General features: G+C 41.6%; 1 protein-coding gene across 2 annotated transcripts in view; it reads left to right on the forward strand.

The window, feature by feature from the left end:
• SMCO4 (single-pass membrane protein with coiled-coil domains 4) overlaps positions 1–11,336 on the forward strand; it is a 28,501-nt gene extending 17,165 nt beyond the window's left edge. For both annotated transcript variants that reach the window (XM_084226721.1, XM_084226720.1), the window contains one exon: positions 10,269–11,336. In XM_084226721.1, the coding sequence (XP_084082847.1) occupies positions 10,401–10,580 (180 nt within the window). In that variant the 5' untranslated portion in view covers positions 10,269–10,400 and the 3' untranslated portion in view covers positions 10,581–11,336. The remainder of the gene's footprint in view (positions 1–10,268) is intronic.
• The last annotated feature ends 2,425 nt before the right edge of the window (positions 11,337–13,761 follow it).

The following is a 13,761-nucleotide window of genomic DNA, read 5'->3' on the forward strand; positions in this document are numbered from 1 at the left end:
ATTGTTTAGTGAAATGTAATAAGACTTCAGGTTTAAGCTGGGGAGTAAACAGAATGAGATTTTACTGAGACCAGTAATAGGAAGAAAAACTTCCCCACCCATCCTGTGTTGCAAGTCTCAGTTCTTTTCTCCCTCCACTGCCCTTAAAAAAAAGGTGTCCTGATTGCATTGTTTTCACACTGATGTTGAGAACGTTTCTATAACTGAAATGAATTTGGGAAAGGTGTGGATTTCTGGCTGCTGGAGGAAGAGCTCTAGCCTAAAACTGTAGTGCTCGTCCATTGTAAGGTGGAGGCTCTTATTTCATTCATTGATGACTTGATTATCCAGATGAAATGAGTATGTAGAAAGCAGTAGAGGTGGGAATGAAATCTGCCAAGTGGCAGGACTGCATAAGCTCTAAAATAAAGTTAGGAAAGCTAGTAAGGAGGGGAGTAACAGGTACCCACTCCATAGATTGTATTTGGGTTGATTTCTGTGTGATTTATTTACTCTCCAGAGTCATGCAGTCTTTCCCTGTCACATGTAGAAGCAGGGAGAGACAGGCATGTTGCCAGCAGTCTTTCCTCAGCCTCCTACTGGAAAACTATCTGTGCCAAGAAAAGCTTGAAAAACCAGAACTTCAGACAAGCCCCAAAGGGGATGAGTTTGAGATCTGAATGCCTCATTCACTGTGTTCTGACATTGCATCAGACTTGCTTTAAATCTGTGAATACCTCTAAGATCCTGTATAGAATAAAATGGTAAGTGCTTTTGTCAGTGCAGTGCTGTCCATTTTCCCCTGTTGGACTGTCTGGGGGATTTCAGGAGCCCAAGTGCATGCACATCCATCTTGCATATTCCTGTGCCAGATAGTTCTGTATGTTTGAGTTAGAAGAGCGAGATTTCCCTTTGTGCCCTCTGAAGAAACAAACTGTTTCACAAATAGTTCTGATCTAGCATACACAGATTGTCTTGTGGTCAGGAAGTACACATTTCTGGATGTTCTAGATTTGTGCTATCTCAGACTGTTCTTCCAACTTTTCTCTTCTGTCAGTCATGCTGCATCCTTCCCCTCTCCAGTGCACACACACCTGCCACCCAGGCTCTTGCCTCTGTGGTTTCTGTGGTTTTAGATTTAACATTCCATCCTTGCTTGCTGTGGGCAAGGATTTTTCTGCCTGCTAATCTTTAGCCTGCAATGAATTTTGAGTGCCAAAGTTTTAAAGACAGTAGAATTGTAATGAAAAGCAGTGACAGTCCCTCAACTCTCCTGTTTGCATTACAAAACTGTAACATCAGGCTTCGGACTTGCTGGCATTGTGCCTGGCATGTGCCTTGGGGATCTGTCTCCAAGGCGCTTATAGCTGTCTCACAAAGAGTGACTGTGTTGGGAACCCCTTAGTTTGAACAGGGGAAGCAACAACCAGACCTCACATAGGAAAAGTGTGTTTCCCATCCAGGTCGTCGTCATTTCAGAAGATGAGCGCTGCTACCCTCTGGTGACAGTTCAGCTTGAGGTGTGAGCAGTGACACTCAAGATCTGGGTGGGCTGACACAGCTGAACTGGAAAACAGAAATATTGTTTTCACACCAGATTCCTGTTGCTGTCCCTTCTGGCAGATGCCAAAGGTTGGACTGGGAAAGCAGCACTTAAATTTTGAGGAGCTCTGACACCAGTGACTAGGTTGTTATTTATTTAGTGTAGCTGTTTACAAACTGACTGAATTTATGTAAATACACTGGAAAGATAAATGTTTTGTATCCAAAGGAGCCTTGTCAGGAACAGCTGAGAAAATTACCTTTTATGAAAACAGCTGAGCAAACACATAATACCAAGTCATATGCTAGACGTTGTGGTTTACTGCATTTATGTGCAAGATCATCTGTAGCTGTGGAGATGCAGAATGCCAAGCTCTTCTTTGACAGCCCCCCCATGGAATTTAATTCACGCCGTGGCAGAAATTACATGTTTATTTTTCTTGTGTTTTCAGTAAACATTAGTTGTATTTCTTCATTGGACTGCCTGTTGGAAAAGTTATCTTGATGTTGGTTCTCTACCAGGAAAAATACGGGTCATTTATCCACCTGTTCACGAAGCAAAAGAACTTGCCTATTTATTTATTTCATTTTAATTGCATTCTGCTCGGTTTCTTTGCTGCATTCAGGGCAGATAGGATGGCACTGCAGGTCACCTGGCCTCTGTTTAACAATGCCTTCCCAAATGCAGAGATCTGCAGCTCTTTGTTTCTAATGGAGATTGCTTGCTATAACCAAGTCCTTAGAATTGTGAGAATCATACAGAAATAGCTTTCTGCTTTGGCGGCCTTGCTCTCTCTGACTTTCTGGCAGCATTCAGTGATGGCTTTCATTTTCCAAATGCTGTGAATAGTTTGGAGACTCTCAAAGCTGCATTTACAGTAAATGTGATGTTGCAGTAATGATGGGTCAATTCAGCTTTAGAAAAAAAGCCGTCACCTCTCACTAAAAAATAATGTTAAGCTGACTTCAAACAGAATCTTAATAGTTCCATATTGCTCTGTGTATAATTAAAAGCTTTCACCCTTGAAAACAGGGTTCTTTTTATTTGCTAATTGTAATTCCTTGCTACAGTCAAATAGACTGAGGTAAATTTTTATGATATTAAGAATTGGCCTCATGCTGTAACATGAAAATCCATTTTTCACAGAGCAAAAATCTTTCTCTTAATGCTTTTCTTCATCTTTAGCAGACTCTGAAATCATGACAGTCTCACTGAAAGACGGGATCCCAAATTTAGCATTGCAAGCATTATCTTCAGGTATGCATCAATTCTGCTGTGCAGCTTCACTTTAGAAGGATTGTGTGACCCAGAGCATTTTGATCATGGAGAAAGAAAGTTATTTTTTTGGCTGTTGCTGCAGTCATTGCTTGTTTTATTAGGAGATGGCTTGTACAAATTAAAAATTGGGGTTTTTTTATGCGATTGATAATAAGTTCCCCTCTTTAGTGGTTGCACAGAACTGTGTTCCAGTACTGTAAGAAGCTCTCCTGTAGCTGGAAAATTCACTCTGTCATGGAACCGCTTTTGTGTTGCTCAGAGTGGGTTGTCTGAGGAGGTTTGGGAGAGGGATGGAGGATGTGACTAGGATTGAAGGGTTTTGCTAATCCTTTGGCAGGCCCAGTCTTTAGGGTTGAGAACTCATGGTCAAATTGTTAAATCTTTGCTCTGTCATTCACAAAAGTGATTAAATAGAATCAGTCAAATAATGAAGATTTTTTTTTTTAAACTATAATTTTACTTTTAGTGTTAAAAATGAAGTGTAATAATTGTACTTGAATGTGATGGAAATACTGCTGGACATTTACCACTGCAGTTGCCTAAAAACTGTTAAAGTCAAGCTTTTTTGCTGTTTTTTTCTCCCCAAAATGCTTCCTCCATAGAGCTAAGCTTGCAAGGCACTGGGTGCCTAACGGGTCTGACACAAATCAGGTTTAGCTTGTCTCTGTGTGGGAGATGAATTCCAAACTGGTCCGAGTGCTGCTGCAAGTTCTACCTGGGTAATAGCCACACTAAGTGATTAAATGTTCTCGAGAGAAGATGGAAGGGTTGTTAGTTTTTACATATCTGCCAAAACTAAAATGTGAACTAAAATGTGAACTAAAATGTGAACTAAAATGGAGTTGGACCTCGGTGGATGGAAAGGCTGTGTACAGAACTGTACTCTCTGGAGACCTCATCTAGAGCTCCATGCACCAGTATTCCTGCTTGTACATCTGTTCCAGACTCCTACTGAAATGCTTTTCAAAATTCCCATTTAGCCGCATGTCTAATCTGGCCAAATCCCCTTAGAAAGTGGTGGCCTTGCTGATGCTGTTCCTGCAATGGCCAGACCTTAGAGTTTCAGGAAGGAAAATTCCCCATCCAGAATGTGGTATGTCACCTCAAGGTAAAATCAGTTATGAAGTAATGAAAAAAAAAAAATCATCTGTGTTAGATGGAGGAGAAGCCTGGAAAAGAGGAGGCTCAGGGGTGACCTTGTCACTCTCTACAACTACCTAAAAGAGGTTGTAGTCTTCTCCCAGACAGTCAGTGACAGGACAAGAGGACACAGTGTTAATCTGCACCAGGGGAGGTTCAGGTTGGACAGCAGGAAGTTTCTTCACAGAAGGGGTGATTAGACATTAGAATGGGCTGCCCAGGGAGGTGGAGTCAGTGTGCCTGGAGGTGTTTAAGATAAGACTGGATGTGGCACTTAGTGCAATGGTCTATTTGACATGGTGATGTCTGGTCACAGGTTGGACTTGATCATCTCACAGGCCTTTTCCAATCCAGTTGATTGTGTAATTCTGTGATTCTGTGGGGTAACCTAAAATAAGACTTGTTCTTTATTAAATAGTACCCATGGTTTGTGTAACAGTGTTACATGCAGTTCAGTCATTCATTAAAAAACCCCAAAACGTTTGCCTGGCTTCAAAGCTAGGAAATAAAGCGTCTCTGTTGCTTAGACCTCACTTTTGTTAAGGATGGAAATAAGAGTGATACTACTTCAGCTAACTTGTGGGTTTTGGGCTCCCCATGCTGGGTGGGGCAGCATGTCAGGATTCCTTCTGCTCTGTCAGAAGCTGCTGTCCCTTGGCAGCAGTCACCGCCTGGGCTGCAGGGAGCTGAAGTTCCATGAGGTAAGGTGGATTAAAGCTTTGTGTGTAGGAGGCCCTGCCCTGCTGCTCTGGCTACACAGAGCCCCTGTGCAAGGAGAGGATGCTGTGCCATGGCCTGGGGCTTCGGCAGCACTCAAGGAACAATCCGGTTTCTCTGGTGGGAGGGATGGTCTTTGTCCTGAGGATGGGGAGTGCTTCTGTTTTAATGACCACACAGTGCTGAGCAGTGGTTCCCTGCTGGCCAGGCTTCCTCTTGCCCTTGGAGTAGGGTCCCTACCTGTTCTTTCCAGCTCTTGGGCTCAGTGGTTCTTCCAGCCTCCATGCAGCAGCTGTGGCTGCATGACCCTGAAGTAATCAGCCCAGGAGCAAACATAAGTAACAAGCTGATAAGTTTGTTGGTTTGGCTTCTTCTCAATTCTGATGCTGGTGTGTCTTGGTGATTGGGAGCTGCTGGTTTGGGGGCTTTTTAATGCTCAAATAATTTGAGGAGTATTGTCTGCTTAGATGTCTTGTGTCCTTTTTTCCAACTGCTGGCAGGCAGTCTGAATACTTTGTGTCCAGATTGTCTGCTGGTTTGTTGTTCGATTTTATTTTTAATGTCTCAGTAACATCCATTCCCCTAAGGGAAAATTTAAATTATAAGAATTAATTCCTGTCAGACTATTTGTTTGAATTTCAAGTTGTTTTGCTGTTTCAGGAACGTTGCAGTGTTGGTAGCAGGATCATGAAGCCAGGTTGAGCCAAATTGGCTTGCATACTCTTGTAATTTTGGATTTGGAGAAAAATTAGTCAGTTTAACATGGTTAATACATTCATGCTGTGGGGTTGGTGATAATAAGTTCTTTAGACATCGAGACGTGCAATTACCCTAAGTGCAGATAAACAAAATCTTTTGTGCATGTGTTGCATATGCAAATTTGCAATACTCCATGAGCAGGGGTCTAGCCTGAGTTGAGGCTGCAATTCAAGACTCATAGGAATAGCCTTGTGTAGTGTGAGGAGCTTTTAACTGCAGATTCCTGAAGCTCAGGGTTAATTTTACCAAAAAACGGAGATGACAGACTGTCATAGATGTGGTTGGAAGATTGTTGGTATATTTGGAAGGATATCAGTCAGGTTCCACTACAGCATTCTGGTATAAAATTATCCCTGCTTAGCCATAATTGACTTGGTCTAAGATGCTGTCAAATACTTCAGCATTGGTATGAGTGACTTCAGTGACTCAGTCCACCAATTCATGTTTTTAGGTTTTGAGATTAGCTCTGCAGAAACAGTTCAGAGTAACTCAACCCAGAAGACAGAATGAAGAACACTTTTGTATATAAAAAGCAGTGCTGATGATGGGGAAAGAGGCATGTAATTGCTCTAGTAGGCAACCCAAACCACTAACTTAGTGAATTTGTGTTATGGTGAAGAACGATGAGGAATGATGAAGAACGTTGTCTTTAGATTTCTTCTCCGTAGGCTGAATTTTTTTATTTTTTTTTTCTCCTGGAAACCTCAGCTCTTCAGTATCAAGCTGGGGTAGGCTTTGTGAGATGGACATTTCAAACAACGTTACCAAGTTAACAGTCATTTTCTTGACTTGGCAATCGAGATTGTTTCTTTCTAGCCAGCACGTTTCTGCTTTTGGGGGAAACTTTGTTATAGTGAACTTAAAAATAACGTCATCACCCCGTACAATTTTATTATTGAATTTTAAATTTCAAAATTGATAAAAGTAGGGTGAAGTTACCATGTCTGGCTAGTGCCAGGCTGCTGTAATATTGTTGTGAACTACAGGTATGGCACTTTTGCTAGAGTGTTATTCCCTTCTGTTGATGTTCTGCTTGTGTCCCTGCTGAGGGAGTTACTGGCTTTCCAGTAAAGACAGTAGTTGAACCAGTTTGGTGATCACTTTTCCCCTTTGCCAGATGTTCGGGCCAGTTGAGCAGTTAATACCCATGGGAAGTAGCCTTAGGAGGATGGGATGTGTGCAGCCTGTGGCAGAGAGCCCTCCCCTGTTCAGGGGAGACTGGCATGGAAAGGAGGCTCAGCTTCTGTCTGAGGAGGACAGAAGAAGAGAGGTGAGAAGGTGAGCTTCCAGTTCTTCTGCAGCAAGGTTTGAGTCTGCACAAGACTGAACTACCTGTGGGACAACACTTTCTCATTGACCTTTTGATAGTGGCTTGCTCTGAGATGTTTTAAATGAGCAGTGCTAATGAGACTGTTAATTACACTCATCCCAATGCTGTATTACTTCCTTCCTCTCTTCACTGGCATTCAGCCTTCCCAGAGCACAAGCAGGGTGGTTGCTGGCTGAAGTAGGATGTAGCTCAGTAATGTCAGATAATTTGTTCTCATGGACTGTGCACGCCACAGGGAACAAGACCCTAATGTTGTAATCCTGCCCCTGTCACTGCACTGATGTGCTTTATGGATCTGTTTCTTTCTTCCCATAATTTTTAGTAGTCAGTGAAGTCCACGGGGGCTGGTAAGAGGCTTGGCAGCATAAAGCGCTCTGAATGTGCTTGTACAACATGGGCTGTAGAGTTAATTTGTATCCAGCTGAGCATTGGTTTTTCAGCACTGTTTCATTTCAGGATGAACACAACAGAATCTACAGCATCCTGGACTTTTCCTGTGGGAAAGTGTTGTCTCTTGCAGCAACTATCCAATCCTGGCAGTCATGGCTGGGCACCTGGTGGCAGCAGGACCCTGGCAGCAACTTGCAGAGATTCCACCACTTCCATTCTATGGTTCAGTTAAGATGAACCCTAAGGCTCATTTCTCTGAAAACTCTGGGTCAGTTTCTGTGCGAGTCCATCTCTGCCAGAAGCAAAGCCAAGTAACACAGTCTACTGGATACGTATTTGGAGATTGATGCCAGCTTCCCAAACTGGAGAGTGTCAGCTTGCAATTCAAGTGGTGCTGACGTTTGCGGGAAGGCTTTCTGTTCTAAGCTGTCAGATGTTAGCCAGTGTATGTAATTAACTTGGTATAATTCTGCTTCAGAATGAAATATTCATTCAAAAGAGACTTAAAAAACCATCCCGATGTTTTTAGTGTCTGGGTAGTAAGTGATGCTGCACAGAGCAAGACATACATTTATTGTTAGAGAGATTGGTTTCATGGCAACTCCTCTTTGTTACCGTGGTACACAGAAAGTCCCAGAGGCTTTTACTGTCCATCACTTCTTGGGTCTTGTGGGTAATCCAGATACAAAACCCTCAGATGTAAATTAACAGCGGAAACAGAAAATAATACGAAAATACAGCCTGAAATGCTCTGGTTGGCTAAACAAAGGACAAAGGTAAAACTTTATTTTGCATAGTAGGTTTTCTAGAGTTTGATAATAAATCTTGTGAGCAGAGGAGGAGAGGGAATGGAAATGGAAGGGGTAAAAAATTTGTCTTGCCCCAGAGGAAATTCAGGAATTAGGGAAGTGATAACACCCCCAAACCAGAAACCCGTGGCTTGCAGGTGATGTATATCAAAAGCTCCTCCCTGAGTCAGGGAGAGTTGAAGATTTGCTGAGAAGAAAATGATGGAAGTTTAGAAATGACATAGCCCATTTGATTAAAAGATGGGAACAGGTTGTTGTGTGTAGTTGCACCATCCAGTCCCTGTTTACTTCTCCATTGTGAAGTTCATTGACCACTTCTGGTCTCTAAATCTGTTACATATTTTGATTCTAATGCTCTACTGTGCAGAAGGAATTGATTCTTTTTAAGACTTGAACTTTATTGTTTCCTCTTCTGAAAAATATCCTAGGCACCAAATTTCCCCTTTTCTGCTCTATCAAAACCAAAATGAAGGGTTTACCTCAGGCTGCAAGCTGAATTTGCTAAGTTTAGGATCAGAAAACAACTTCCTGAAAGATGTATAGGCAGGGGATATAGAATTGATGAATCCAACTGAACACTGAGATCTTGTCATGCTTGAGCCTTTTTTTTTTTGGGACTGGAGTTTTTTATGGTTGTTTTGGTTTTGTTTATTTGTTTAGATTGCATCCAAGGTGGACCATATAAAGCCAGAAGTATTGATTCTTTGCCTTGTTGCTGGTTTTCTAGTACTAGGCTTGCTGTGATAGTCTGGTCACTTCTATCAGTCCAAGTTTAGCGGAGTTATTCCACATTGTACCTTAAATGATGCCAAGTAATTGTCTGGATGAGATTCACAGCAGGCAGGTTGTTACTTTTGAGAAAGGATGAAAAGTCCTTTGTAGCTGCACATAACCTCTAAGTGAGGATTCTTGTTTTGTATGTGAGTGTTTGAGTGTTTTTAGTTCCGTTTTGCTTTTGTGATGAGGCTGAGGAATGAGATTGAGTGGTAACACCAAAATAAAGCTTCTCGCTCTCAGTGAAACCTCTTCTTATTTTTCAAAAAAGTAGTCATAAGACAAGTTGTAGCATCAGCCAGAGATGACACATCAAGAGGAAATTGTGTCTGGGGTGAACTGAACTTTGCACGTTTGCTTGTTGACGTGCTCCTCACCTACAGCAGCACATTAAAATCATCTTTACATTCTGATATAAAAAAAAGGGAAAGAAAAGAGGAAGTTGCAGTAACCCACTAATTTCTACATACATTTTATTCTGAGTATATTAGAGTGATGGAAAAACCTGAATTCATAATTTACTTCAATTCAACTCAGTATTTGATACCAGTAATTATTACCCTCCAAATCTGTGTTTATTTATGTGGCCTGTGTCCAGCTGTTGTGCCATGGCAGAACTGGGGGATGTGGTAGAGAAGAATATAACCAATGGCTGACATCCACGCTCACTGTCCAGTCAGGGAATTGCACAGCTCCAAGCAGCTCAGGGGCAAAAAAAATTTGAGTATGGAAATACTAAACCCCTCTCATTTCAGAGAGGCTTTCATACCATGCTGTGTTTTTGTTAATCTCACTTTGTAGATACTTCTGTATTTAAAAATTGTCTAGGAGATACTTCAGAACAACAACCTTCTACTTTATTGATGACTGCTTGTCTACACCAGTGGTTTGTTAGCAGACTCAATGTCACTATCACTTGGGCTTCTTTTCAGTTGTCAATGACAGCTGCGATAAATGTGACAGCACTGAGTCATGTTATGATTTAGACTTTGTTGTGTGGCAGCAGAACCAGAAGTATTAAATTAAGCAGCTCTTTCTCCCCATTTTTTCCTATTGGAGTACCCTTTATGCCAATAAATACCTGTTGTGGATGATAAATGCTTGTGGCAGGGTGTGCTTGCCCCTCCTTGCTCTGCAGGTTTGTGGGAGCCACAGCCCCTGAGCAGGGAGCCTCCTCCCTGCCTCCTCCGAGGGCAGCTGGAACCCTGTGTTCATGCAAGACTAATTTAGATTATTTTCATTAAGTCTTTGGCTGTATTACCTTGTTTGCCTTGGAGGATAAAATGTATGGTGCTGGGCTTTGTTTCTGGCTTAACAGAGTACAATACAAGTTCAGGGTTCTTGGACTGATACACACCATGATGAACTGCTCTGGTTTTTATGGGGAAAGTGTTGTGTGGATGAGCTGAACTCCATGATTCTGTTTCCTTGAAAGAAGCTACATTGGCGTCCATTAGATGAAAGATTTACCAAGGGGAACTGCAAATGTTTTTAATGACTGGAATATGTGTAGATCTTGCTCAAAAGAATTGTTTTATTTCTTTTGCAGTTTCTTGCACAGCCAACCACTCAACAGAAAAGGAATTCTTCAGCCTCTTGTTTCAAAAGACCTTGGACAATCTTCTGCTGTCCACTCCCTTTGGTCCCACATTTCAGCAAAAAAAAAGACCCAAAGAGGAGAATGAGGCAGCTTAGAGGAAAACCCAAAAAAGAGACCTCCAAAGATAAAAAGGAGAGAAAACAGGCAATGCAAGAGGCCCGGCAACAGATCACCACCGTGGTGCTTCCCACACTGGCTGTCGTAGTACTGCTGATTGTTGTGTTTGTCTATGTAGCCACTCGTCCCAATACAACTGAATGATGCAGCTTTTCAGACTCTCTAGCTTTGGGATATTAATTTTACCAAGAGCCAAAAGGAACTCTCTGCCACTCTTTTAGTACTTTGCAAAGGATCTTGCTGGTATTTTCAGTCTTTCTCTTGGCTAGAGTCCCACAGATTCTCTTTAGGAATGTAACATAAAACGTATTAGTGAATGTGCCAGTACGTTTTATGGTCCAGTTATGTGCCTTTCAGACTTTTAAAAATGGTGTTTTTCTTAAAGCTGTTTGAAGCTCTATATTGTAAAAGGAAATCGTGTTCTGCTATAAATTTGTAAAAAATCAGCTTTCAGCTTTTATCACTGTTATGGATAATGTTGCTCCCATGAGCTCTTGTATGTCTATTTCAGAATTTCCAAAGAAGTACATTTCTTCTTTGTACTTAATGTCATATGAAGTGCTTTGATTCAGAAAGGATATATTTATTTTTTGAATAAAAGAAGTCTTACTTGGAATCTTCAAATTATTTTGCAAAAAAAATGTGACATTGTGAGAGCCTACATTGTGTAATGATTTTTTCATCAACCACTATATAGTTCACTCAAAAAGAATTTCTTTTTGGTGCGAGATGCCAACATGCAAAGTGAATACTTCAGGACCTGCTGGATGGAATCGTACAGAATTTGGACAGGGAGATTCTGCCAGGTTATGGTGAAGTAACTAATAACAAACTACATCAATGCAGATAGTTGCTTATCTGAATGTTCAATATTTGAAACTGTATAAGTGGCAATAAAAAGGTGGTTTTGCATACAAACCCTTGATTATTTCTTTTATTAAGAAGAGAGAAGTAACAGTGTAACTTTACTTTCTGACCTGTTTGCTGAAGTGAGCTGCTGTCCTGTGGCATGCCCCCATCCCCTCATTGAAAGGAAGCTGTGAGCACAGCTTGGGCAGTTTAACTCTAGGAAATTAAGCTACAAATTCTCATCAAAATGCCCAAATGACCCTGTATTCTACTACAGCCCTTTCTCATCCAAGTATTTTAAGGCACTCAATAGGCATTAACCTTTAGAAGATTTCGGGGAAGGAGATTGAGAACTCTTCACTGCTGCTTAAATGCAGGTCAAGCAAGAAAGAACGTTGATGCTACGGTGCACTGGTGCATGGTAGGAAATATTTCTATGCTGAAGGTTAAAGATCCCTTGAGTCTTTCCCTCATGTAGTCTTTTGGCTCAGGCACATAGTCCCAGTGAAGTCAGCAGGACTCTTCACTGAGGTGCCAATGAAAGAGGGGGCTGTGTTTCCTGCATCACCCCCTGTACTGCTCCTGTGCAGAATGCTGCTGCCAGCCAAAGTTGCTTTACAAATAAAACCACTTCAGGTGAGAAAATGCAAGTCCTTGCAGTGTACTTTGCCCTAAGGCCCATGTTCCCACAGCAGGGTGAGCCTGTGGCTGGCTATAAACCGGCTCCACTGGGAATGATGCATATACCTAATGGTGTGAGGGGTGGCTGTGGCTCCTGACGTGGTGCTACTGCTGTTGGGAGTGTCTAGAATAAAACTGGCCCTGAAGACCGAGATGTTTATGAAATGCAAAGTTTACTAAAACCTAAAGGAAAGTTTGGATGAACTGTGAGGTTGTTCCCCCCCTGCAGCTTGCATCATAGTTGGGGTATGTGCACAAGGAGCTGCACAGACAGCATGGCCAGCGTGGTCTGACTGCAAGAGCGTTTACCTGCAGAGCGGCCAGCGGGAAGTCTGCTGGCAAACCCCTGTGCTCAGCGGGCCGTGTGCTGACACTGAAATTATCTGTGCTTTGCACTGACAACCGCTTCCTTCAACTGGGGAGCTCTGAAATGATGAATCTGTAACGGTAATTGCTTAGTCTGTCATCTCCCAGCTGTTTCTGTTCTCCTAGGCACCAAATCCTTGTCCTATTTTTATTTTATCCTCAGTCAGGGATGGCTGCAGTGGAACTCTGGTAGTTTGCACCTTTTTCAACTGAGCTGTTCAGCTTGAATAAAATTTGTGCCTGAGCAAGTGACCAAAAGTGTGTGCAATTTAAATATGCATCTCCTGCAGGGTACTTGGTGTCTCGGGTGTCTAGAATAGAAATGCAGTTTTTGATAACCTCTTACACAGATTCCTCATCGTCCTCTTCCACAGATTCTTAACCAGGGATCTCTGACCCTTCTTGTTCTGCAATACTTCGTGATGGCTCTAATGAAGTTCCTGTGACTTCCCCATCACTGAGTAGCAGCTTATTTCAGTTCCTTCTACCTGCAGGGTTTTTTTATGAGCCCAGGCAGTGATTTTATAATTCAGAGAGCCTTTCCCAAAATTGTTCAGAGTCCTTATGCGGTTTTGCCCCACCTTCATTTTCTGCAAGAGTGGAGTCTGTGACATAAGAGCAATGAACTGATGAACTGGCTGATAGTAACTAAATAGGTAAAAGGTCAGTTGGGTTAGATAACTTGTATGATTATTCCTCTAATGAGATGTTACATTTCTGCTGCTTTTTCTTATGCCCTTCCTTTCTATCTTCTGTAAATGTCATATCTCTTCCTTTATGTCATCTGTAAATTCTTCAGGTCACAAGAATAATATTTTCAGAGACAAATGTCTATTAATATGAACCTATAGCTAATTAAAGACGTGTATTTCAATTCTCTGAAATGTGCAATTTTACTGAGTGCTAATTGAGAGGAAAATAGTGTTACACTTTCTGAATGGTTCCTTATATAGTTCCTTATGTAGAAGCTGGAATTGATTTCACAGTTCAACTTAAAAAAACTCAGTATTCTTTTCTCTAGTAAACAATAAAGTTGGATTCTGACATTTTCCACCAAATTCCCTTTTACTAGTATTGAATATAAGAATGTGGATTTGGAAAAAAGGTATGAAGCCTCTGCAGACAGAAACTGTCAAAAATCACTGAGTAATAATGGGGAAATAAATAAATGGTAGTTGCACAAATGTCAACTTGTGTGAGCTTCTCAGCTAAAGGTGTAACTGTGCCTCTATTTTTTTAACTGTATGTATTGCTCCAACTGTCAGTTGCCTTCAAAAATGTCTTAGAAATAGGGTTTCAAACCTTTTCCCAGCATACAGTAGCTTGTGGGCAAAATTGAATGATTTATTACAAGCATTTTCCAGAAAACTCATGCTGAGACACTTCTTCAGCAGTGTCTTATGATTTCCAAGAGTGCTCATTATCAGGT

This window comes from Fringilla coelebs (assembly GCF_963513975.1).
Source record: "Fringilla coelebs genome assembly, chromosome: 2".
In the NCBI taxonomy this organism is placed as follows: domain Eukaryota; kingdom Metazoa; phylum Chordata; class Aves; order Passeriformes; family Fringillidae; genus Fringilla; species Fringilla coelebs.